This window comes from Aspergillus stella-maris (assembly GCF_047715825.1).
Source record: "Aspergillus stella-maris strain CBS 113639 unplaced genomic scaffold BDV14scaffold_67, whole genome shotgun sequence".
Taxonomy (NCBI): Eukaryota; Fungi; Ascomycota; class Eurotiomycetes; order Eurotiales; family Aspergillaceae; genus Aspergillus; species Aspergillus stella-maris.
Genome location: NW_027396861.1, coordinates 153000 through 176312, shown reverse-complemented (window position 1 = coordinate 176312; position 23313 = coordinate 153000). Strand labels below are relative to the sequence as shown.

Genomic DNA, 23313 nt, shown 5'->3' with positions numbered 1-23313 from the left:
CCTAGGTGGGAGGTGGGTGGCTTGGAATAAGGGTCTAACTCTAGGAACTCCCCTGCGAAATACAGTGAATTTGTTTTTCAGCCACGAGGAGGGCACGAGATATACTTTAATTGAGTCTATATTTCTGTTCCTGTGCCTGTTAGTCTCATCTCGTATGAGTTACTTGTTTCGCGGGCTGGCTTATGGAGTAGCGATCGAGGACGATTTCATGCATGCATAGAATTCCGATTACCCGAAGCGAAGATTAAGCGAAGCAGCGCTAGATACATAAAGAGCACAATAAATCGAGATATGGAATGAAATGAAATAAAATGAAATAGAAGAAGTAAATCAAATTATGCAAGAGAAGAGATAGAAACGCCCTCTAGCCCCGTTCATAATCATAGTCGTAACGTCGTAAATCGTGATCGTGATCGTGGAGGAGGATCAGCCTCGCCCTCAGCCTCGCCCGACCCAACCCCGCTCGGTAGAGTAGGTAGGTGGGAAGGTAAATCATGCCCATATCGATCCATGTCCATGTCCATGTCCCGTTCAGTGCCAATTCCATGCGTCAGCACAAACAAAATAACGCCTGCGCAATTGCGTAGTAATACTCTGAATGTGTCAGTAATACTCCGTAGGTAGCAATAGATTCTGTCGTAATGTCGCGTCCCGTGTGCCAATGCGAATGCAGATGCGATGCCCCCAATTCAGTCGCAGTCCCAGAACTCGCTTCGAATTGAGTCCAAATAATCATGTGCAAACACCGTTCAATTACACCCAATGAAAGTCAATACGCTCGTAATCATCGTGCCTGAAAATCAGTAGAATGTCAAGTAAAACTCCTAATCGTCGTGTCCAGTGCCTGTTAGTCAATCATACATTCACCGATCATACATCGACGCCCGGCGTCCATACTCCGCTTCGGCAATGCCAGGAGGTACCATCCGTCCAGAGCTCGACCACCTGTTCTGTGGAAAGTCGCCTACAGACGCGAATCGTGGTCGCCCATAAGGAGCAGCACCACCACCACCACCGTTAGGATTTGGGTTTGGCGTGACGCTGCCGCCGCGGTAATTACTGCGTCGGGGGTCATCCATCATATTTGGGTCGATATCCGGCGGTGGCTGCGGGGCTTGAGGAGGCGGTGGCGGAGCATGAGGGTGAGGATGGGTCATATATGACGGACTCCCGCGGTAGCCATTGCGGCGTGGGTCATCCATCATGTTCGGATCGATTTCTGGCTGTGGTGGAGGTTGCGCGTGAGCGTGAGCATGAGCGTGGGGCATGCGGTAGCCATTGCGCGGGCGGTCATCCATGAGGTTTGCATCGAGGTCGGGCGTGGGTGCTTGAGGGTGAGTGTGGCCCATGTACGCCGGGTTATTCACATTCACAAATCGCGGATGCACAGGAACCGGATGCACAGGGTGCGCATGCGGATAGACAGGACTCGTTGGGACAGTAGCGGACTCGCCAAAGACAGGCTCACGGTAGCCACCTGGGTTCGGAGTTCGGGATTGACGCACTTCGTCGATGTATACTCGTGGTTGGCGAGGGGCGCGGCCACTGTCAGAATCGTAAGATCTATTGACAGGGCTGAATGCCTCGGAGTGCGCGCGGTAAGCGTAGCGTCGCGCTGAGTCGGGCGACAGATCTCTATGTGGTATCCGCGAGTAGGCTTCGTGGGAGTGTCGACGTGCGTGGGGTGCGTGTGGGGGAGACAAGTTGCGATAATTAGTGTAGCGAGGAGGAGGCGAGCCGGGATCTAGGCTTTGCGTCGCAGTATTTGATCCCTCTGATGAAGCATCTGACGAGCTGTGCGCGTGGATATGCTCAGGGCTGACCGGTCGAGAATAGGTCTTGCGCTCACGACCTCGACCTTTGGATGAACTCGACGGCGCAGGTTTGGCCCAGAATGGGGGTGACTGGGGCCGTGACGAGGTGTAACCACTTGAGAACTCAGCGGACCGACGAGGTACACTGTGCTGTGATTTATGCGAGCTTGGAGGCACCCCGTCGCTTTGACGCCTCTGGTGCCGGCGGGAGGATGTCTGCGGATCCGCGGGGACGGAAGAGCGATAGCTGGATGAAGACGGCCGTGGATGGTGAACATGAACAAAATCATCTTCCTTGCTGCTAGACGCCGAAGTCTCCTTCTCTCTACTAAACTGGTTGCGATATGACCCAGTGGCGGGGAGGTTCTTCTTCCAGTAGTCGAATTCAAACTTCTGGCTAACCGCCTCGTGCCACTGGATCATTTCAGGGTCTGGCTCCGCCGGGAACGCCTCGCGGGGGATCGACTTCGGGAAGAGGGTCCCATTAGGGCTGAATATATCCCATCGCTCAACGGCATTTTGAAGGTAAGAGACGTGCTCGTCGGGATCGAGCAGGAGTTGGATGGTCTGCCATCGGACGAAACCGTGGGGCTGTAAAGCGGGGATGGAGGGGGGTTTATATGGGTCCGCGGAGGGTTGGATACTGTGGAAGCAACCGAGGCGTTGGTAGATGAAGGAGAGCGCAGAGGGCTTGGTATCGAGAAAGAGGACGTCGTAGTTGCCGCCGACTTTACGGTAGAAGGCTGCGAGGCGTTCGGGGGTGAGATCGGGGATCGCGTAGTTGTCGAACGTGGTCTACCGCAATTGATTAGCGTCAATCACCGTGGATTGGGGTATTCGTTTTCTACTCACCATTACTTGAGCAATTCCCAGACATAACTGTTCCAACAATGACGAAGGACTCTTGTCAGGATTGATCAAGGCACCCCAGAACTCCGCCTCGTGGTCGTAGGCGAAGGTCATGTTCGGACTGGCTTCAAGATACAGCGCAGGCATCTGAGAGCGGTGGGCTAGAAGGTCAAAGAATGCATGAGTTAAGGTATGTAGAAGACGATAGTAATAAGAATAAGAAAGAGGGAAACAGAACAAAGTAAGCCAGGCTGTGAGCTGAGGGAGAGTAAGAGAGAGTGTGTGGTGAGATTGACATCTGACAGGCATCAATGTTGATAGTCTGGCGGTCAGGCACCCATTCCGCAGCCCATCGCTCTTCACGCTTTCTCTGCTCCACTGCGGGGAGGCCCAACTGTCAATTTTCTATAAAGTACTTTTATCCTGGATGTGGTGATTGGAACCACAAGAAGCCCAACATGCACACGTTTCATGCACGCCGCCCGTTCGGTTCTCTGAGGCCTTCGAGAACCGGTTCGACAAGCTGTTCTGCTGCATGCGACTGCAAGTTTATCATGACCTCGACCACCATCCTGACTCATGTGATATCTATTGTGACAATCTCTGAACAACTAGCTAATATAATGTCTATGTTACAGGTGGGTTCTAATCCAAGTTTGTGCGTCTGTCTAGACGCTGGCCTTTCCACGGCTCTCATACGGAACGAACACCACCATCAGCCCGGCGACTATAAATAAGAACCCGCTCAAGTATACCGGGAAAGTGCTCTGGATGGTGGTTCCCATGGCTATAAGGGGAGCTATAATCCCACCGAGTCGGTTTGCTGCACTCGTCAGAGCATTGCCTGTACCGCGGTTCCTGCTCTCAAAGATCTCCGGCGTGTAGGCATAGAGCACAGCGTAGACAAGGCTGCTGCTGAAGCCGTAAGCACAATTCCAGAACAACAAGGCTGAGGATGTGGTTGCGCTTGTGGACGCAAGGAGGAAGATCCCAGTCATTATTGTAGCCAATGTAAGCGTGCCCTTACGCCCAAATAGCGCCATATCCACCATCTTGCTCCCAACGAGGCTGCCCGGTATTGACGCTACTGCAATAATCAGCGAATTGCGGTACGTCAGGGTAGTCGACCCGTCTCCAAATTCGATTCCGCGTTCGTGTTGGAGGTATGGTAAAAAGGCATTATACAATGGAAAAGCGATTCCAATCAGACCCCAGATGCCGATCAGAAGTAATGTCGCCCTGATACGGCGTGGCGAGTCAAATAAAGACTTCATCTGGCTAGTGGAGAAGGGCTCTAATAAAAGAATGAGCCGGTCTTTGGAGCGGAGTCCTATCCGATGGTGGTGGTCATCCTGGCTCTCATGCTCGGCTCTGTTGTCGGAGCAGTCGTGTAATTCATCTGCAGTGAGGCTGCATGTTGTCCCATTGCGTTTGGCTACCTCATGAACGACGGCAACGGCCTCGTAGTAATCACCTTTGCCCATAAGATATTTTGGGGATTCGAGAAGAGTAAATAGAAAGTAGCGGGTGATGCTCATCACCAGTGCCATTAATCCCATTGAAGAGATAAAGTATCGCCAGCCTGCATTATTGGCTCTGGTGCAATCTGCGGCAGAGGGACAAGTGAATTGACCCACGAGACCCCAAGCGACAAGATTCGCAAGGAATTGGGCCGCTGCCCAGTTCCACGATAACAGGGTGAGGAGATACTGGTGCGACGCAGGTAGGAACTCAAGAAAGATGGCAGAATCCACGGGAAGGTTTCCACCGACGCCTATCGACCAAAGAAACGCCAACAGGCATAGTACGGTAAAGGAAGGCGAAAAGGTCGCCATCAAACTGAACACGGCCGTAATTCCAATGGTCATGTTGAAGGCTATTCGTCGTCCAAAAATGTCGCAGCCGAATCCCCAGAATAGCGCACCGATCAAAAGCCCCAGATTTTGTGCCAGGAGCAACATTGGCGGTTCAGAAACGTCAAACTCGTATGTGACTGGAAGAAGTATCAAGGAAGTAACAATCGGCCATAGGTTGTCGCAGGCCCAGCCAAATCCGACAACATAAAATAATCTCCATTGGTATTTCCCCATCCCAATCCCTTGGATAGCGCGGTTCAGCACATTTGCGTTGAGTTTATAAGCGGACGACGCATCGAGGTCTGCGGAGCGGTTGAGAGGCGCGGTTTCAGCATCAGGCGCCATTCGTGGGTTGTCGGACTCGAAATCACTGTGGTAAGACATGATAAATATATGATAAGAGGTCAATTATAGTAAAGGATACGGGGCGGATAGATAGTATATAATGCAGACAATTTCGCGAAATCGGGGTTCGGGGTTCACTGAGGGTTGAGAGGCAGCATCGTTGTTTCCTAGCGTGGTGTTGCAATGATTAGCATAAAAGATTCTGCTAGCATACTAATTCAGTTTTTAAAGCTTAAGAGAGAAACTCAATCGTAATAGAACATGATATTTCGGAGTTATCATAACTGGAATGGTTTCTAGGTACCTCAATTCTACCCTGAAGGCAATGCCGTCACTTAGTGGGCACGACACTTGTGCGAGTGCTTGTGATGGTGAGAGCCCCCATGTGGCCTAGCAGTAGGCTCGGACTCGGCAGCGACTGATGAAGTAGAAGGGTAGCCGTTGCTCACAGCGTCGACGTCTGTTGGCAAGGCGGAGGACAAGGAGAGAGCAGCTGAGGTTCGCGACGAAGCCTTGGCACTTGCGCTCGCAGCAGGAGTCGACACCGCCCCAGACGCGGAAGCAGCAGCGAGGGCGCTGTAAGGGGTAGCACCGGGGAAGAAGGAGGTAGGAATGGTAGGAATGGGGATCTCGCTGTCGGTGCCAAAAGCAGTTTCAAGATCGCTGTCCATCTTCCCCGCATCGGAGTAGCCGGTGGGAGCTGCGGAGGCGGTCAGCGTCGTGGAGTAGCCCGATGAGCCGTCTCCTTCCTGCAGACACATTCCATCTCCAAACGCGTTCTCGCAGGTGTACAGCTGCGAGTCTCCAGACTCGGTCCACATCGCAAAGTCCTCAATTGTCACTTCTGTACAGGGTGCTCCGGATGCGCAAACAACTTTGACGGGGCCACGTTCAGTGCCATCTGCTTCGGTTCCCTTCCAGTTACGAATCGTCACGTTGTTCAAAGTAACACCGTCTCCATCGATGGTAGACATACTGCTCCAAGCGGCATCAATGTCTAGGGAGTACGCGTTTCCATAGCCTAAGTTGTTAGTAACGCTTCGTGGTTTTCGGAAGGAAACATACCGATGAAGTTCTCCAGAACGAGGTTGGACACCGTTCCACTTCCTCCGTTGCTCTTGACCATGTACATCTGGTTCGAGTTCCAGGTGTAAACATTGCGGTAGACAATGTCGGAGATGTCTGTGTCGGTTCCAAGGGATCCCATGGCGCAGCCACCACTCCAGTTGCAGTAAATGTTCTCAACGAGGATGTTCTTGGACGGGCTCTGGAGGCGTTGTATCAGTACCCATACTGGTAGCTTGTGACTGATTGATGACCTACCTTGACAGTGACACATTCATCCTTGTTTGTGACCTCGACGTCGTGGATCCAGACGTTCTCACTCCAGACGTCGATACCATCAAGTCCTCCCATGTCACCTCCACGGATGGCCATATTGTATACCTCACCATTGGTGCAAGTGTCCATGGAGAAATGGAACAGAGGCGAGTCGACGAGCGCGACATCGTGAACGGAAAAGTCAGACACATCGTACAGTCTGAGAATACGCGGGCCATCCGACGAGCCTTCGGCATGGAATTCGTATCCGTATCCCTGGAATGCGCCCTCGGAGGTACTGCTGAAGAACTCAAAGTCGGAGCTGTGCTCGATCATGATCATGTTCCCACCATCAGTACCGGTACGGTAGATGATACCGTCTAGCTGAATGGCACAAGCCGTGCAGCCAGAAAGCTTCACCCAAGTCTCAAGCGCGTAGTCGCCAGGAGGGATGTAGACAACACCACCGTTGGCGCAGTCATCCCAGGCCGACGAAAGGGCAGTCCCAAGATCAGTAGACTTGTCAGCCACCGCGCCATAGTCGGTAACATCGCAAGTCTTGGTCTGGCTCTTCGAGCTGGCCGAAGTAAGAGGACCAACGCTACCAGAGAGTTGGCCCTTCACGAGCAGGGGAGCCAAAAACAACGCAAGATGACTAAAATGCATGATGACGAGAAGAAACCAAACTTGACAATTCGATCGAAGCCTCCAAGAACAAAATATGGCGCAATAGCTCTATCCTTATAAACGTACAAATCCCTTACCCATCCGATATAAAATTACAGGGACCAGCGTTTGAGCTTGAAAGCGCCCATCGCTCCACCATCGTCCGACCTCCATCCTGCGACTCCTGGTCTCCCGAGAATAAGAAGCACTGTCCCGAGAAGTGGACCCAAGCTTCTCTAAAGCTTGACAGCTGGAGCACGACCCATCAATCTTGTCAAGGTTCTCATTGGCTGTGCTGGTTTTCAGAGTTCGATCTGAAGCCCCCGGCGCCGCAGTTCTGGCATGTGGATATAAATGGCTCCACTACTGTAGGCGAGAGTGCGTGGTCCGAGGTCGAGCCGAAGCGAAGAGCAGCATTCTATCGCAGGGAGGCAGGAAGCTCATTCTGACGCTGTTACTAAATTCAGGTGTTTCGCGGGTTGAGGCCAAGCTTGAAACGTGGACAAGCTAACCACGGGCCCCTTTGGTGGTTTTGCCTATATTAAGCTTAATCAATTGCTCACCCGCGCTGCTTCTGGGCTGAGGTCGAGACTCGGGACTCTTTCATTTTTGTTTGAGATCATCGCTTCTCGAACAAAACAACAGAGATAGCTTCAAGTCAATAAACTTAAGGTTTGAGGTGAGCTTTATGTCCAATTATCTTTGTTTGGGTAGAGTGCGCTACTATGAAGCTGTACATCCTCGGCAGTTGCCCGTCTTCAATTGCCGGCGCGCCCTCTACAACATGAGAGTTGCAACGCAACTTTGTCAGCACACCAATGCTATGGATAATTACCTGAACAATTCTATGCTCGCGATAGCCCATTCTTCGAAGCATGCCAATTGGCAACGTCTCCGGGTGTGCAGGTTTGATCTACAGATCTGCCGGCATGGCCCAATCGGGGAGCATTCCAGTCGGAGACTTTCTAGCATTGCGCTATTCTCAGTGTTATGCATTTTTACTCTCAGACTATCCTTACTTAGGGCTACTGAAAAATATGGCAATTGTGAAGTGAACCTTATTTGATCTGTTCCCTTTGCTGATACAGTTGGCGTCATGACTCGACACCGTTCTCACGATGCCGTCCTCCGGTGGATCCTCGCTGAAAACTCGGCCCGCCAAATTTTCATCGGGATCTGAACATTGGAGTCAAGATGCCGATATACAGCTTTGCAGATTGAATCATAGAGAACTCTCAGATCTAAGTCATTGAATATATTCAAGCTGGTTCTTGAAAGTGGAGTTCAACCTCTTTTCTCTGGTTCTCGAGGTACCTGGTAAGGCGACATAGTTCATGGATCGGCCCGATATTCCTGCAACACAGACACAAGACTATGACCACTGAAGTCAAGGAAACAAATCCCGAGCCATGTGTCCTCACAAAGCATGATGTCGGATGGCGGAGAGTGGTCCGGACCTTCACTCCATCGTAAGCTCAAACTTGATACACATGGCTACGAACTTAGCTAACAAGTTCAGATGGTTCTCCGTTATCATGGGCACGGGCATCGTGTCCCAGCAGCTTAATACACTGCCCTATAATGCCGAATGGCTATATTGGATCTCAGTGGGGATTTTTGCTCTGAACGTCTTTCTCTTCCTTGTAGCATGCATCATTTCACTTCTCAGATACACGCTATACCCTGAGATATTCAAAGCTATGATATCGCACCCTGTGCAATCTATGTTTGTTGGGACTTTACCGATGGGTCTGGCGACCATCGTCAACATGTTCTGCCTTGTCTGCGTTCCCGCATGGGGAGACTGGGCAAAGGACTTTGCCTGGGCGATCTGGATCGTCGATGCTGTCATTTCAGTTTCAACTGCCCTGCTACTACCATTTTTACTGTACGTTATATCACCCTTCAAACCCTGCATCAAACCTAATAAATCCTCAGAATGTCTCGAACCTCCGAAACCCAACTCTCCTCAATGACAGCCGTCTGGTTAGTCCCCATAGTCGGCTGCGTAGTCGCCGCCTCCTCAGGCGCAATCGTCGCAGACATCCTGCCGAACCCGCAGCACGCGATGTGGACCATCATCGTCAGCTACATTCTCTGGGGTATCGGGCTACCACTTGGGCTAATGGTCATGGTCATTTACCTGCAGCGGTTGACGCTGCATAAGGTCCCGCCGAAGGCTATGATCGTTAGTGTCTTCTTGCCTATAGGACCATTTGGGTCTGGCGGGTATGGGTACGTCCAAATCCCTTCCTATCTCATCCTCACACATTTCTAATGAAATTTAGAGCAATAAAACTAGGCAAAGCCGCCCAAACAATCTTCCCGCAAACAGGCACACTGGAAGAAATCGCCGGTCCTACGCTCCGCGCGCTCGGATTCCTGGTAGGCCTCATCCTCTGGGCGTTCGGGCTCGTCTGGCTCTTCTTCGCATCTGCTTCGATCGCAAAGTGCAAGACGTTCCCGTTTAATATTGGGTGGTGGGGGTTTCTTTTCCCGATTGGTGCTTATGCGCTTTGTACGAGTTTGATTGGAGAGGAGTTGCCGAGTACGTTTTTTCGGGTGTTGGGGACGGTATGTTCTTCTTTCTTTTCTCTTTCCTACTTTATATCATTTGGAAGGTGGGTTGCTGATGTGGATTGTGTGTATAGATCATATCGCTTTGCGTTGTGGTGCTGTGGCTTGTTGTTAGTGCGGGGACGCTGAAGGGGGTTGTATCGGGACAGATGTTCCAGGCGCCTTGCTTGGCGGAGCTGAGGGCTAAGGCTCAGGCGCAGACTCAGGAGGAGGCAAAGGATGTGGTGAAGATTGCATGATCTTTTTATGGTGACGATATGATATTTGTTCTTGTTTGTGTGGAGCATAAGCGTGGAGTTTGTTTGCTTGGGATAGAGTATAGAGCATAGACTATAGAATAGAGTATAGATGGCGAAAGCCTAAAATTCTTGTTCAGTTGCCGTAACAGGGATCTTAATACAACGCAAATATAAACGTATTGATCGACTTATGAAGCGCTGCAAGAGCAAAGTCCATATTACGGTGGATAGTCAAATATGCTCTTGAAGTGCTGGCGCAGAAATATATAGTTCCGATATTGATCCACTATTGTAAGTTTAGACGGACTGGTTTGTAGATAGAGTATGACTCGGGATATTTATACAACAACTATAGAGTACTTCTATAAACTATTAGTCTACATGTCCAGGATCTTGTGAGACTCTTATTCACTCCTCCAATACTCTACTCCGTAGAACAATGTCTGTCCATGGATTGTTGCCCGACCGGCCCGCACAGTATCACGTGATGTGGAGGGTACCAGAGACCGCAGCGAAATTCAAAATTCAGAAAATCCAAAAATCCCAAAAGAAAATAAAATAAAATAATTAAAAAAAAGAACGGCGCCCATCGCCAGCGACCGCAATCCATCTGTTCATCTCGGCCGACCCCAGCTTTCCAGATCCCAGCTCCAGCCCGCCAGCCTCTACTCTGGCTTTCCCAGCAGCCTGTCCGTGCCTTGTCGCTGCTGCCTTCACTGCTGGTCGGAAGACCAGCTGAATTTTCCTCCCTCTGACTCTCTCTGGCTCCAACTTGCGCCACCTGGCCTATTCCGATTGCCGTAGTACTTTCGGCCTGAGGCAGCGAGGCTAACTTGGATCACGGGACCGTTCCCACAGAATACTTTCTGATTGGCTGATCAGTGGCCTCTTGTGACTCCAGCCAAGTTGTTGCCGTCCATCACGGCTGTCTCAACGCGTTACTTCTGCGCGTCTGGGGGTGTTGGTTCTCTTTTTGTCTCTTGAAAATATTGCATTTCCTGCTGCTGCTGGCGGAGGCAGGGGAGCGTTGACTTGCTGGTCTCTCAATTGCCCCTGTACAAAGATCGCCACTAACCGTGTCCTCGCCGCCGAGTACCTACATGTCTGGGCTAGAACAGGCCCGTCTGTGACCATACTGAGCGTACTCTGCTAGAGTACCTCCTCCAAGATGATGTATGGCGGACACCACTACCACCAGCAACAGCAGCCCCAGCACAATGCCCACTCAGCCGTACAGCAGCAGCACATGCAGTCGCAGTCGCCGGCAATCGCTGGACGGCAGGCGCAGTCCGCATCAGCCAACGCAAATACCAACGCCAGTGCTTTTGCCAGCAATAGCTCCCTGTACCGGTCTGCACCGCAAGCCGACTTGACTGCGCTGTCGCCAAGTTTGCGCAACATGACTTCGACGTCACAGTCTATGCTTGGGGGGTTACCGACGGCTTCTAGCTTCAGCTCGTATGGGCAGTATCAGCAGTCCACGAGCACGTCGGATTTGCTGTCACGAAGTACGGACTCGATTGGACAGTTGAAAAGCCCGTATGTTTCTTCGCTGCAAGGAATGCAAAGAAATATGAACCCGATCACGACGAATTACCGGGCTACGTCGTTGAACTCATTGAATTCGGCAACTGCGCTATCACCGCATACGCAGAGTATGAGTACTGCTTCGCCGCAGCAACCGCTGGATCGGTTGCAACCCCAGCACCTTCAGCATAGACAGTCACCAACTACGCATCCAGCGGCGTCAACGCCTACGACAGCCCCGCCTATGGTTTCTGCCAACTCGCAACAGCAGCAACCGCAGTATACTCAACAATATCAATCCTCACCATATCAACAAAGTCAGCAACAGTCGACGCAATATCAGCAGGCGCAGGCGCATGCGCAATCGTTGGCTCATTATCAGCAGTCGCAGAAAGCGCAGCAGCAGAGCTCTTACCAACAACCACAACAGTCTCAAAGTTCTCCGTATATATCTCAGACGCAATATCCTCAGTATACGCAGGCGCAGCAATCGCCTTATCAGCAGCAGTATAGTTACCAGCAACAGCAGACCCAGAAACCGGCGCAGCAAGTTTCGCAATCTAGTCCGTTGCAGCAAAGCCAAACGACCCAACAGAGTCAGACGCCGCTGCAAGCGCAGAGATCTGCCCAGCAGTCGTCTCACTTGGCCCAGTGGCAGGCTTATCAGCAGTCGCAAGCACAGAAATCTGCCCAGGAGACGCCGCAGTTGAGTCAAACGAGTTACCAGCAACAACAAGCTCCGCGGTCCGTTCATCAAACTCCGACCTCGAGCCAGCAAAGCTATCAGCAGCAACAAGTTCAGCAGGCCGCTCAGCCAACGCATTCATCTCAAGCAAGCTACCAGCAGCAACAGCCTCAAAAGGCTGCTCAACAGACGCCTTCTGCTCAGCAGATTTCTTCGTGGAGTCAGCAATTATACCAGCAACAGCCACAAGCTTCTGCCCAGCAAACTTCGCAACCAAATCAACAGAGCTATCGGCAGCAGCAGCCGCAAACATCTGTACAGCAGACGCCGCAACTGAGTCAGCAGAATCATCAGCAGCAACAAACGCAAAAACCTGCTATGCAAAATACCCAGTCGGGCCAGCAAGTTTCACCGAGCTATCAGCAGCCCCATGCTCAAAAGGCTGCTCTTCAAATACCTCACCCGACCCAGGCGCAGCAAAATTACCAGCAACAAGCACAAAAACCGACTCAACATGCATCATACGCTCAGCAGGTGCAGCAGCAGGCGCAGCCTCACACCCAACAGCCTCAGAAAAGCCCTCAATATCCCCAGTCTTCGCAAACTCAGGCTTATCAGACGTCACAACCTTCGCGTGAAACACAATCACAGCAACAGGCTCGACAGCAAATGCAGCAGGCTCAAGCGAATTATACGCCTAAGACTTCGCAGGCCGCGAATGCTCAACAATTGCATGCGCAATCCCAGCAGACACAACGAGCAGCACAACAAACCCAACAAACCCAACAGACTCAACAGGCTCAACAGGCTCAGCAAGCCCAGCAAGCCCAGGCTCAAAAGATGCAGTCTCAGCCGAGCCAGCAAAGCCATTCATCTATGCCCAATCAGCAGTCATATCAACTCTATGGTCAGCAAGCTCAATCGTCGCCATACCAGACGCAAATGCAAAACTCCCAGTTGTATGCGTATCAACGACAATACCAGCAATACCAACAGTCTCCGCAAATGCGCACCTCCTTGACCCCCCAACAGCAACAATATCATTTGCAGCAATCCCAGGCGACTCAGTCTCAATCACCTCAGCAACCAGCCGCGCAGAAGGTCAAGCAGCAGACGCCGCAAATGTCTCAACAGAGTACGCCACAACAGCAAAAACAACAAGTGCCACAACCACAGCAACAGCAGCAACAGCCTGCGTCGAGCAAAGCATCTGGTTCACAGAAAGCTCCCGCTAAAGAGTCCAAGAAGAAGAAACCTGTGAAAAAAGAGCCAAAGCAGCAGAAGCCCGCCGCTTCTAAAGCCTCTGCACCTCAAGCTACCACCTTTCAACCTGCAGCGCCTCAAGCTACGGCATCTGAAAGCACCCCTCAAGCTGCAAAGGCTCAGGCTCCTGCGTCTCTGACAAGTGTGCCTCAAGCTTCCGTTTCGCAGGCTTATCCGCAAGTACCTCAACGTCAGGCCACTCAACCTCAGGCTTATTCTTTCCAATCTCCTCAATTTAGCCTCAACAGCTCTCAGCTGTCCCAGCCACAGACGTTCCAGTTTGAGTCTTTCACGAGCCAGCCACCTCAAAGCCAAATATCCCAGAGTCAGCCATCTCAGAGCCTGTCGACTAAAAATCAGGCACCGCAGAGTCAAAAATCACAGAGTCAAGCCCAGCAGTCTCAAAGCCAACCTCAGAGCAAACCTCAGAGCAAACCCCAGAGTCAGCCCCAGAGCCAGGCGTCTCGACCCCAACCATGGCTATATCAGTCGTCGCAATTTCAAGCAGTCCCTAAACCGGCGACACAACCAGCTTCGCAACCAGCAGCGCAGTCGTCATCGCAGACCAATCAGGTAAACGGACAAGCATCTGCCACATTCATCTCGGAAAATGTGGCTCCGAAGAAGACAAAACCAGGAGATCCCAATCACACGCCGAAAAAGCGAGGTCGACCCCGGAAGCAGCCCGATGATCCGACAAAACCCAAGAAACCTAAGAAGCCGAAAGTACCTGGTGACCCAGCATCTTTGGCTGCTTCGTTGCCTCCTGGCTTGGCCGCCATCCCAGGCGTCGGTATACCGTTCTCGATCGTGACAAGTGCACCGCCTGCGGCTGCTAGCTCATCTACTACTGCACCTGCTACAACTATTGGGCCAGATGGAAATCCCATCATTGTGAAGCGCAAGCGTGGACGACCTCGAAAGTCTGAGACGGACGGCATTCCCCGGAAACCGAAGCCACCACGGGATCCGAACAGGCCGAAGGGTACGGGGCGGCCTCGTGGCAGACCCAGGAAAGCAGACGTCTTGGCGAGGAAACAGTTGGAAGAGGAGCAAGCTGCTGCTGCCGCCGCCGCCGCTGCAGGACAGGCGGGCGATACTGCTGGTCAACCCGGTCAACCTTCATCTGCACAGCCTCCATCTGCACAGCCTCAGCTGGGACAAACACAACCGGGCCAAGGTAGTCAACCTGCAAGCGCTGGTCAAACTGGGCAATACAACCAGACCGGGGGCGTCACTCAACCTGGCCAAACCAGTCAAATAGCACAAGCTAGCCAGCCTGGACAAGCTAATCAAGCCCAATCCAATTACGGACAGTTCAATTACGCACAATTTGCGCAAGGGCAGCATCAGTGGCAATTCAATCCCGTGCAAGCCAGTCAATATGGCCAGGCTTCCAAGTCTGGCAACACCGCTCAGACTGGAGCTCAATATGGCACTCAGCCGACTCAGCCGTCCCCAGCCACTCAACCGGGCCAACGAGCTCAAGGAAGTCAAGCGGCCCAGTCCAAAGCTCAAACGCAGCCTCCTGCGCACTCGCAAACGCACAGTCACCCGCAGTCTCAAGCGCTTGCCCAAACTGCCCAGTCAACGCAAACTCAGCAGAAGCAAGCCAATGTGTCCAGGAACCAGGGACAGGCGCAGCAAATGCAAGCTCAACATACTCAGTACACCAGTCCTCATACTCAGGCTCAACGTCAAACCCAGCCTATGCATAACCAGCAGAGCCAGCATAGCCAGCAGAACCAGCAAAACTATCTGCAGGCTTCTCAGAGGCAGGGTCAAGCTCAAGCCAAGTCCATGCAGCAGCCCCAGCAAGCGTCGAGCCAGCCACCTCAATCAAGTCAACAAGCTCAGGCTCAGATGCAGGCTCAAGTACAGCACGCCAAGCCTCAAATGCAGGTGCAGCCTCAGAAAGCCCAGCCTCAAATGCACACCCAGCAGATACAGAACAGGACTCAGGTACAACCCCAAGCGCAATCTCAGGCACAGCAGGCACAACCTCAGGCAAGGTCTCAAATGCCTGCCCATTTTCATGCAACGCCTCATGCTCAATCCTACATGAACACTCAGCAGATGCAGAAACCCCAGGTGCAAACTCAGACGGCCAAGGCGAGTCCAGTATCGCAAACCCAGCAGGGTCAAGCCAAACCACAAATGCAACAAATGCAGGCCACGCCTCAGCTTCAGCAGATGCAGCAGCCCCAGCTGCAGGCTCAAATGCAAGCTCACGCTCAGCAACAGCGACAGGCGCCTTCGCCGACAAAGGCTCAGACGCAGCGAACTCCTCAAGGACTGTCTCAACAATACCAGGGACTTGACAGGTCTGCTCATCAAACGCATGCACAGGCGCAGTCTCAGACTCCAGTCCATGCTCAAGCCCAGTCTCAAGCTCAAGCATATACCCAAGCTCAGCCTCAAGCTCAAGCTTACACTCAAGCGCAGCCACAGGCCCAAGTGCAGACCAAGACTCAGCCGCAGTACACTCAACCTCAGTCTCTTCCTTACCCGCACTCGCATCCTCAAGCGTACCAACCGCAGTACCAGATGCAACCACAGCTGCAACACACGCAGTACTCTCAACCCTATTCTTACCACCAATCACCCCTCCACTACCAAACCGCCTACACCCAAGCCCAGACCCAACCAGGCCTGGGCTCACCCATGACCCTAAACCCAGGTCAGAAGCGCCCGGCCCCGGCCCTTGACGACGACCCTCGCAAACGCGCATTCCTCATGCCTCACCAGCTATAGCGAACAGAGCTTTGACCCGGCGTTGACTGATGTTTTGTGGTGTTATTGAGCATACAACCCCATGATTCTTACCAATATACCAGAGTACTACGGCGTGATTGAAAATTGTTCTTGTTTACGTTTTTGCGTTTCATGCTTGTCTTTATCACGGATTGTATACGTGTCGTTTATAGCCGGCATTGTCTTCTTGCACTTCCTATACCATAATATCGTTACATGTTTATCGGATTGGGATGGTTCTCTGCATTTTACAGTTCATTACACTACATACGAGACTCAATATAATCAAGGCAGCAATTGCATCATCACGATATCATTGTCTATCTTTGTTCGTATACTAGACAGCTCATACTATGAACACTTTCTATCGACACAGTAGTCTTAGCCTGAGACTCGGCCATAGACATCGACTGCACCCTACCTGCGTCCGCACGACCAACACCACCATTCTCCATCTCTATACCCTCCTCACACTCCCCATCTATACCTCTATCTCTATCTCTAGATCCACCTTGATACTGCCCTAAAACACCCCTAACCCACCCCGCAACCCCCTCCAACATATCCAAATCAACCCCCGTCCTAACCCCCCTCCCCTCAAACATCCCCACAACCTCCTCAGAGGCAACATTCCCCCTCGCCCCCGGCGCAAAAGGACAACCCCCCAAACCCGCAACAGAGCCATCGAAGACCCTTATCCCAGCCTCGTACGCTGCCCAGACGTTTGATAGGCCGCGGGAGTAGCTATCGTGGAAGTGTACTGCCAATTTGTTTAATGGGATGGTGTTGGGCGATATTGTTAGGTATGTTATTAAGGAGTGAACGAGGCTTGGAGTCCCTGTCCCCGTGGTATCACTAAGCGCGACTTCGTCTACACCCATTTCAAGTAACTCCCTCGTGCAACGGAGGACATCCTCTGGATCCGTGGGTGTGTTGGAGATCGGATCCGTGAATATGCAACTTATATACCCGCGCACTGACATCCCCATCTCCTTAGCTTGGATCGTGACATCGCGTGCTCGCGTTAGACCCTCGGATACGGTGCACTTCGTGTTATTCTGGCTGAATGGTTCGGTGGCGCTTATGAATACTGAGATTGAGCGGACGCCGAGGGATGTTGCGATGGTGAGGCCTTTGAGGTTCGGTATTAGGACGGGAAGGTGGAGGGGGTTTTCCTGGTCTCTGACAGCTGAGTATTGATGCTTAGAGTTGTTTCCGAGTTTGAGGTTAATGTTGAGGTCGATACCCGAGTCTCTGTGTCGAGTTAGGCTCGGGCTCGGACTCGGACTCGTCCGCGAAGGTGAATTCGACTCCGAAGTCGAACTCGAACTCGTCCACCCAGAATCATTCTCCGAATCAGAACCGAAGCCTGAGTCCGACCCGTCATCTCTGGCTCCCGCTGTATCCTTCGCTTTCCGAGACGAGCCCCGATTCAAATCCCGAATACTCTCATGGCTTAATAATTCCCGACAATCGGATAACTGCGGGACTGCGCGCGGAGAAACGATCGATGTGATTTCTATTGTTGTGAGACCTGTTCGCGACAGGCGCTGGATGAGAGCGAGTTTTGTGGCTGTTGGTATGTGTTCGGGGATATTTTGGAGGCCGTCGCGGGGGGAGACTTCGACTATTCGGACGCAGTCGCGGGGTATTGAAGACATGGTGCAGTGCGCTTCTTTCCTGGCTGGTTGATGATAGAGTTCTGTGGTTGCGGTAAGGTTGCGAGTAAGGTTACCGAGGTAAGCAGGCATGTATATACAACTTGGAGTACGCCGAAGCTGAAAGTATCATCTCAGCTTACAGGGTCTTCTATGAATAGCACGCCCTCGGTAATCCGGTAATCGAACCAAAACCAACCGGTCCACCATAAGATAAGAAATCGCCCGGAACTGCGCATTCTTGGGGTCCTAGAGTAAGGTAATAAGCCGTACTCACTCAGCCTTGTATTCGAGCCGAGGCTGTCAAGTGAACTGAATGGATGACGCCATGACATGAACTGCATGAACCATGAATCATTTTCTTCATGAAATCCGCTTGCAGTTCGGAAAGATAAGGGTTGCATTCATTGTTCTGAGTGTGTAGCGTTGCTTTAGTTCATTGATAATGAGGGTGATTGTTCTAGTTCTGCGACGTGGACTCGGTAGATGTTATCTGACGTGAGATGAGATCAGAAGAATCGAGGACTTCCGATCGGTACGAGTTAGGGAGGCTTAGTGGGGGCTCGGATATCGAGTACCCCATGTTATTGGAATAGGTATATCCTGGAGAATCTGACATAAATGTCCTGACTCCTGAGACTCAACTCGGGGTCCATGAAAAGAAGCCATGCGGAGTTCTGCCCAAACAGGAACTAGGGCTTCATCCTAGGGCACTGCAGCTATCGTGACCATCCACTGAATCCATCAATCAGATTCTCTCCGTCTCCAAATCCCTCGATCCTGTTCATTCCAAGTTGTTTACCACGCCAAGAAGGGACATTAAATCATATACTCTTCTACAAGCAAAATGACGCTAGCCCAGCTTCCCCTCAGTCTAACTACTGTCCCCACGCGTGGAGTCTCCAGTGGATCCTCTCTCCGTTCCCTGAATCATGATGAAGAATTGCTGGTTCGGATGGCTCGGCACCTCCACCGACAATTCCAACTTCTGCCTGCGCCGGCATGAACGGATGAGCCTGTTGGACCGGGTTGCTTTCCATTTAGGTTCAATTCTGCGGTTCTTGAGCCTTGAACTGGGCTCTGGCCCCGCTGACGAGCCATGCAGGACGTGAGGAGGTTAATTTATAAGTAATCGCTGTCGCCCTCGCCCAGCTTGACATGACAGTCGCATCCACTTTTCGACCCAGAGTTCTGTTCCCTCTGTTCCGCGAGGGCAGCCTTACCCAGGACTGCAATGCGCTTCGTTCTCTCTGCTCTGCTCTGCGGCCTGGCCGTTGCGGCCCCTACCAAAGACAAGGATTGCGACAGAATTCCTAGCCCTCACGATTTGGGTACTCTCCAAGCACTCAAGTACAACTACCTCAGCGCCGCGAACAACGGCACCTCTGCAGTGCTCGTGCACGACCGCCTGGACAATGCAAAAGCGAAATCTCGCTGCGCAGCGATCGGGGAGCGCCTGTTCCCCTTCGAGGCTGCCCCCTCCGCAAACCGTTCCGAGCTAGTGTATCAGCTAGATCACCTCGTTTACAACAACGACCTCCGTGCGGACGACTACGTCTGGGTGGGAGGTCAGTGTGTCGCGTATTCGCTCCGGGAAAAGAAGGCCGTTCCTGTTCCTTGTAACCGCGATTATCCGGTTGTTTGCACCTCTAGTGTCCCGCCCACCAAGGATATCGATAGGACTGTGGTCGAGGCTTCGAAAGTTACTGTCAAATCAAATGATTATACCCTGACTGGATACCGCGATGCGCGCTCGTTCCGGTTTCTAGGTGTACCCTTCGCGGATCCGCCGGTTGATGAGCTGCGGCTTGCGCCTCCGCAGGAGTATTCCGGGCCTAAGAGGCTGAATGCGACTACACTTGGAGACTCGTGCATTCAGGCTGTTTCTGGCAGAGCGACTGCAATGCCGATCTCCGAAAACTGTCTGTTCTTGAATGTTTTTACGCCGATTTTGCCGGAACGCGCTGGTACAGTGCGTAAGCCTGTTGCTGTGTATTTCTACGGCGGCGCGTTTACGAGTGGAAGTGCTTCAATTATCGACATTGACGGCGGTAACTTTGCGAGTCGCAACGACGTTGTTGTTGTCACGGTCAACTACCGTGTTGGCGCTCTGGGTTTTTTGACGACTGGCAATCTTACAACCGGCAGTTACGGCATTCAGGACCAGATTCTCGCCTTGAAATGGGTCAATGAACATATCTCAGCCTTCGGGGGTGATCCCGCGCATGTTACTATCTTCGGGCAGTCTGCTGGTGGTCAAAGTGTCGTCACTTTATTGTCTTCTACCGCCGCGCGCGGTCTCTTCAATGCTGCCCTCATCCAGTCCAGCCCGCTCGATCTCCCCTGGTACACCCGACAAGTCTACACAGAGCTGGTAACTCCCTACATCGCACAAGCCGTCGGATGCAACAACACGCGAAGCGAGTCCTCCCTCCTTTTCTGCCTTCGCGCCGCCCCAGCAACAAACTTCATCAGCAACTCCACTGCCTTTCAAGCCGCGACATCCGCAATCGCCACAAACGTCGCCTCGCACTATCTCCAATCCAGCCAACTCCTCGCCTCGATTGAACCATTCATGCCCATCGTCTCTGATTCAGGCCCGGGCGTAATAGACGACCAATTCCACAACCTGCTAAAGAAAAACACACTTCCCAACCGCGTCCCAACAATGTTCACTACCGTCTCCGACGAAGCAGCGGTCTACGTCGGTCGGCTCCTCCCTCAACTGGGATCTACTCAGTCGGGACTAAATACCCTGTTATCAGTCGCATACCCTCCCGAATTAGCAGCAGCCCTAGTGAACAGCACTGCCTTCCCCACAAACCCAAACCAAATCGACTCCGTGCGCATAGCAGGTGCATCCGCACTAACACATTCAGAATGGACATGTCCGCAAGCACACCTATTACGGAACGGCGGCCGCGCATCATTCCCCTCTCTCTACGAAGTCGAGATTACAAAAGGCCACTCGCATAACTCTTCTGGAAGTACACCAGAAGTATGCTTCCCGAACCCCGTCTATAACGCGACCTGCCATGCGGGAGATGTATTGCCTTCATGGGGAACACTTAATTCCAAGACGCAGGGCGTGCAGCCTTATTATGGTGTGAGTGATTTGCATCATTCGCAGATATTGAATGATATCTGGGGCTCGTTCTTCCGATCTCATGACCCCAATCCGGATGTGGAGGGTTTGAAGATTCGTGGGCCCGCTTATGCGGCTACGCTGGAGGTCTTTGGTGCCGATGGGTACAGGATTGAAGAATTTGAAGAGGGTGAAGAGACCCTTGCGCTGTTGGGGATGCCGCCTTCGCGAGCTGCCAATCCGGGATTGAGTAAGCAGTGTGCTGTGTTTGAGGAGCATGGGTTTACGTTTGAGAACGCGGGGTATACACCTTAAGCAGACTTTGCTGCAGTTTCAGAGACTCTGATCCTCTCTGGAATACCGTGGACAGAGATTGTGTTCTATATGGATGGACGATGTGTACATAATGTATATGAGATGTATATACGAATTAACAATGTCCATAATGTGAGCTCAAGCTATACAATTGAAATCTCAACCAGATTGGCAGTACCCTGGTTCCTAGTCCACAATTTGCTTCCGCTCGCAGCTTGTATCCATGGAAAGCCCTGACTCCTTCCTGTGGCTCCCTCCGAGACTCCCAATCTCCCCACCCATCAACCATCACCAACAACCAAGAAAGGCCTATCTCGAGGCTCCGCTCGCAGAGATAGTCAGGCAGAGATAGTAAAAAAAATCAGCAAAAACATACAACAGCTGGGATTCGCATGTGGTCACCCACCATACTACTAACCAGCCGGCGTGTGGCTTAAGTACGGCTGAGCGGACGGGAAGCCCTGTTCTCCACACCCTGTGGTTGTATGTACTAGATTAATAAAAAATGGGGGATATATGGATTGTAGGCGTGGGAAGGAGGGGTTGGTTTGGTGAGTGCGTGGTGGTGGTGGGTGGCCGATAGGTTGATTAAGGGAAGGGGAAGTTGGGAGGGGGTATTTTTGTATACCAAATCAAGTAGATAGTTTATAGAAGGCAGATGTAAAGCCCCAAGTGCAGATTTAATACATTTATGTCAGAATCGTGGTAAATGCACTACACCCGTCAGCCAGCCCTCGGAATCCAATGGAAGACCACCTTGCTCTAAATACCAAAAGCCAGTATGCAAACCACTAGAGTACCGACGTTAATCGGCCTATTGAATCATTTAATCATTGCAATTAGCTAAATTTGGACCTCAAAGTCTCTCGGCCACCCATCTCAAATGACAAGCCTCAGAATCCATATCCCAGCAAGACTCATCCTCCTCAACAACACAGCGAAAGTCCCAGTTTGTCCCAGTCTCCTTAGCACATTGCGCCCAAAGCGTCCTTAATGTATGCGCATTATGCAGAAACATCACCTTGTTCCTCGCACCTTCCCATGTTCCCGCCTGTGCACTGCCAAAGTGTACCCCTGTAATTAGGGATCCTCTTTCTGGGGAAAGAAGAGATATCATGCGTTTGGCTACGAGAGCTTGTTTTTCGCGGTCCCACATGTGCATGAAGTAGCCTGAGTTTATGATGGTGATTTTCCCTGTGAGAGCCGATAGTTCGGGTGTATCGGTGAAGAAGCTCTGTACGAGAAATGTGGATTTAAGGGATTGTGTGTCTTGGTATAGCTCGTAACCGAGGTCGATATAGGCTTGTCGTAGCTCGAGACCGAGTAGGTTCTGGGAGGCCGCGCCGTCATGCACCAACTGTCGGATGTCTTGCCCTAACCCGCAGCCAAGGTCAAGGAAAATACCACCGGATTGGATGTTGTTCAAGATAGACATGTAGCTGGTGGACTTGGACAAGTCGGGCTGGAGAAACCAGAATTTTTGGAAGCAGGGGTATTGTTCGATGGTCCATGCCTTTTTCGCCTAGCAAGGTGTAAGAGAACGGCCTGGTTAGGTAGGGCAGGGAGTTGTTCTGCTTGCTTGCTTACTATCTCTCTGATGCGTCTCTCTATGAGAGATGCTGGGATTTTAGCGTATTGTATTAAGAGGCTTCTGGTTTCGTCGCTGAGAATGGTGGAGAGGTCGGCTTTTTCATTCCATATTTGGATATATCCTTTTCCTTTTGTCATGACGATTTATTCGTGGGTTGTAGTTTGCAACTTGCAGCTTTCAAAAAGTGTCGTGTGAGAAGAGCATCTACCCGGATAGGGCCAGTGTCCTCCGAATGATGAATGGAGCTGAGGACATATCGCCGGGACGCAATGAAAAACCAAGATGTGTATCTCGCAGATGAACAGGTAGGCTAGAAACTTTCACAGCACGGGGTACATAGCCGCTTGTGCCAGGACGTATCAGGTTTTGGTCCTTCATGTCGGTCGTGCAAAAGAAACCAGGATTTCTTTTCTTAACCAAGGGTGGAGACGTTTAAGACACAACCGTGAGCTCTACTGGATGCTGGAAATTATGCTGGGCATCAGGTGCGCCTTCCAAAATAGGCAGAAGGGCCAGCTGTAGAGCTCCAGGCTCGAAGAAGGAGCTACGCAGCTTGACGGTACTTACTGCCTAGTTGGTCTGGAACGCGTCGATACGTCGAGATTGACTAACTGGTTCCGAAAAGAACGAAGGAACACCCCTTGCCGAGCAGTGTGACTGTGCTCGGGATGACAGAGCTGGCGTGCTGGAGTACCACATTGAATCGCAAAGTCAATGGGCTCAAATATCGGCTTGTCGACAATGGGGCCTACCTGATACAGAGTCCTGT

At 51.8% G+C, this 23313-nt stretch overlaps 7 protein-coding genes across 7 annotated transcripts; 3 read left to right on the top strand and 4 right to left on the bottom strand.

The window, feature by feature from the left end:
* Positions 1-863: 863 nt before the first annotated feature.
* Positions 864-4903, bottom strand: BDV14DRAFT_192425 (MFS transporter; the record flags this gene model as incomplete). The annotated part of the gene is made up of 3 exons (XM_073771637.1): positions 864-2609; positions 2667-2824; positions 3352-4903. The coding sequence occupies 3 exons, from the start codon at positions 4901-4903 to the stop codon at positions 864-866; spliced, it is 3456 nt and encodes a 1151-aa protein (XP_073624235.1).
* A 79-nt stretch (positions 4904-4982) lies between these two features.
* rhgB (putative extracellular rhamnogalacturonase) lies at positions 4983-7248 on the bottom strand. The gene is made up of 4 exons (XM_073766047.1): positions 6188-7248; positions 5930-6131; positions 5169-5885; positions 4983-5031 (listed from the first exon to the last, which is right to left on the bottom strand). Exons 1-3 carry the CDS (start codon positions 6848-6850, stop codon positions 5200-5202), a joined length of 1551 nt encoding a protein of 516 aa, XP_073624234.1. The 5' UTR covers positions 6851-7248; the 3' UTR covers positions 4983-5031; positions 5169-5199.
* A 976-nt stretch (positions 7249-8224) lies between these two features.
* Positions 8225-9666, top strand: BDV14DRAFT_203980 (TDT family transporter; the record flags this gene model as incomplete). The annotated part of the gene is made up of 5 exons (XM_073774411.1): positions 8225-8319; positions 8370-8738; positions 8789-9085; positions 9139-9424; positions 9502-9666. The coding sequence occupies 5 exons, from the start codon at positions 8225-8227 to the stop codon at positions 9664-9666; spliced, it is 1212 nt and encodes a 403-aa protein (XP_073624233.1).
* Positions 9667-10531: 865 nt separating this feature from the next.
* BDV14DRAFT_128616 (uncharacterized protein) lies at positions 10532-16055 on the top strand. The gene has a single exon (XM_073766045.1). The coding sequence runs from the start codon at positions 10835-10837 to the stop codon at positions 15893-15895; it is 5061 nt and encodes a 1686-aa protein (XP_073624232.1). The 5' UTR covers positions 10532-10834; the 3' UTR covers positions 15896-16055.
* Positions 16056-16180: 125 nt separating this feature from the next.
* Positions 16181-17556, bottom strand: BDV14DRAFT_211225 (hydroxymethylglutaryl-CoA lyase; the record flags this gene model as incomplete). Its single annotated transcript, XM_073776047.1, has 3 exons — positions 16181-16215; positions 16407-17075; positions 17343-17556. The coding sequence occupies 3 exons, from the start codon at positions 17554-17556 to the stop codon at positions 16181-16183; spliced, it is 918 nt and encodes a 305-aa protein (XP_073624231.1).
* Positions 17557-18356: 800 nt separating this feature from the next.
* On the top strand, positions 18357-21315 carry BDV14DRAFT_128611 (putative cholinesterase). The gene has a single exon (XM_073766044.1). It carries the CDS (start codon positions 18788-18790, stop codon positions 20951-20953), a length of 2166 nt encoding a protein of 721 aa, XP_073624230.1. The 5' UTR covers positions 18357-18787; the 3' UTR covers positions 20954-21315.
* A 494-nt stretch (positions 21316-21809) lies between these two features.
* Positions 21810-22681, bottom strand: BDV14DRAFT_203976 (class I SAM-dependent methyltransferase; the record flags this gene model as incomplete). Its single annotated transcript, XM_073774410.1, has 2 exons — positions 21810-22475; positions 22541-22681. 2 exons carry the CDS (start codon positions 22679-22681, stop codon positions 21810-21812), a joined length of 807 nt encoding a protein of 268 aa, XP_073624229.1.
* Between the last annotated feature and the right edge of the window lie 632 nt (positions 22682-23313).

Bases quoted from the DNA above. Each gene is read 5' to 3' on its own strand.
- rhgB (XM_073766047.1), bottom strand. From the start codon at position 6,850: ATGCATTTTAGTCATCTTGCGTTGTTTTTGGCTCCCCTGCTCGTGAAG. The intron at 6,132-6,187 runs GTAGGTCATCAA...CAACGCCTCCAG, and splicing joins ATGAATGTGTCACTGTCAAG to AGCCCGTCCAAGAACATCCT. The intron at 5,886-5,929 runs GTATGTTTCCTT...CTAACAACTTAG, and splicing joins CGTTCTGGAGAACTTCATCG to GCTATGGAAACGCGTACTCC.
- BDV14DRAFT_128616 (XM_073766045.1), top strand. From the start codon at position 10,835: ATGATGTATGGCGGACACCACTACCACCAGCAACAGCAGCCCCAGCAC.
- BDV14DRAFT_128611 (XM_073766044.1), top strand. From the start codon at position 18,788: ATGCGCTTCGTTCTCTCTGCTCTGCTCTGCGGCCTGGCCGTTGCGGCC.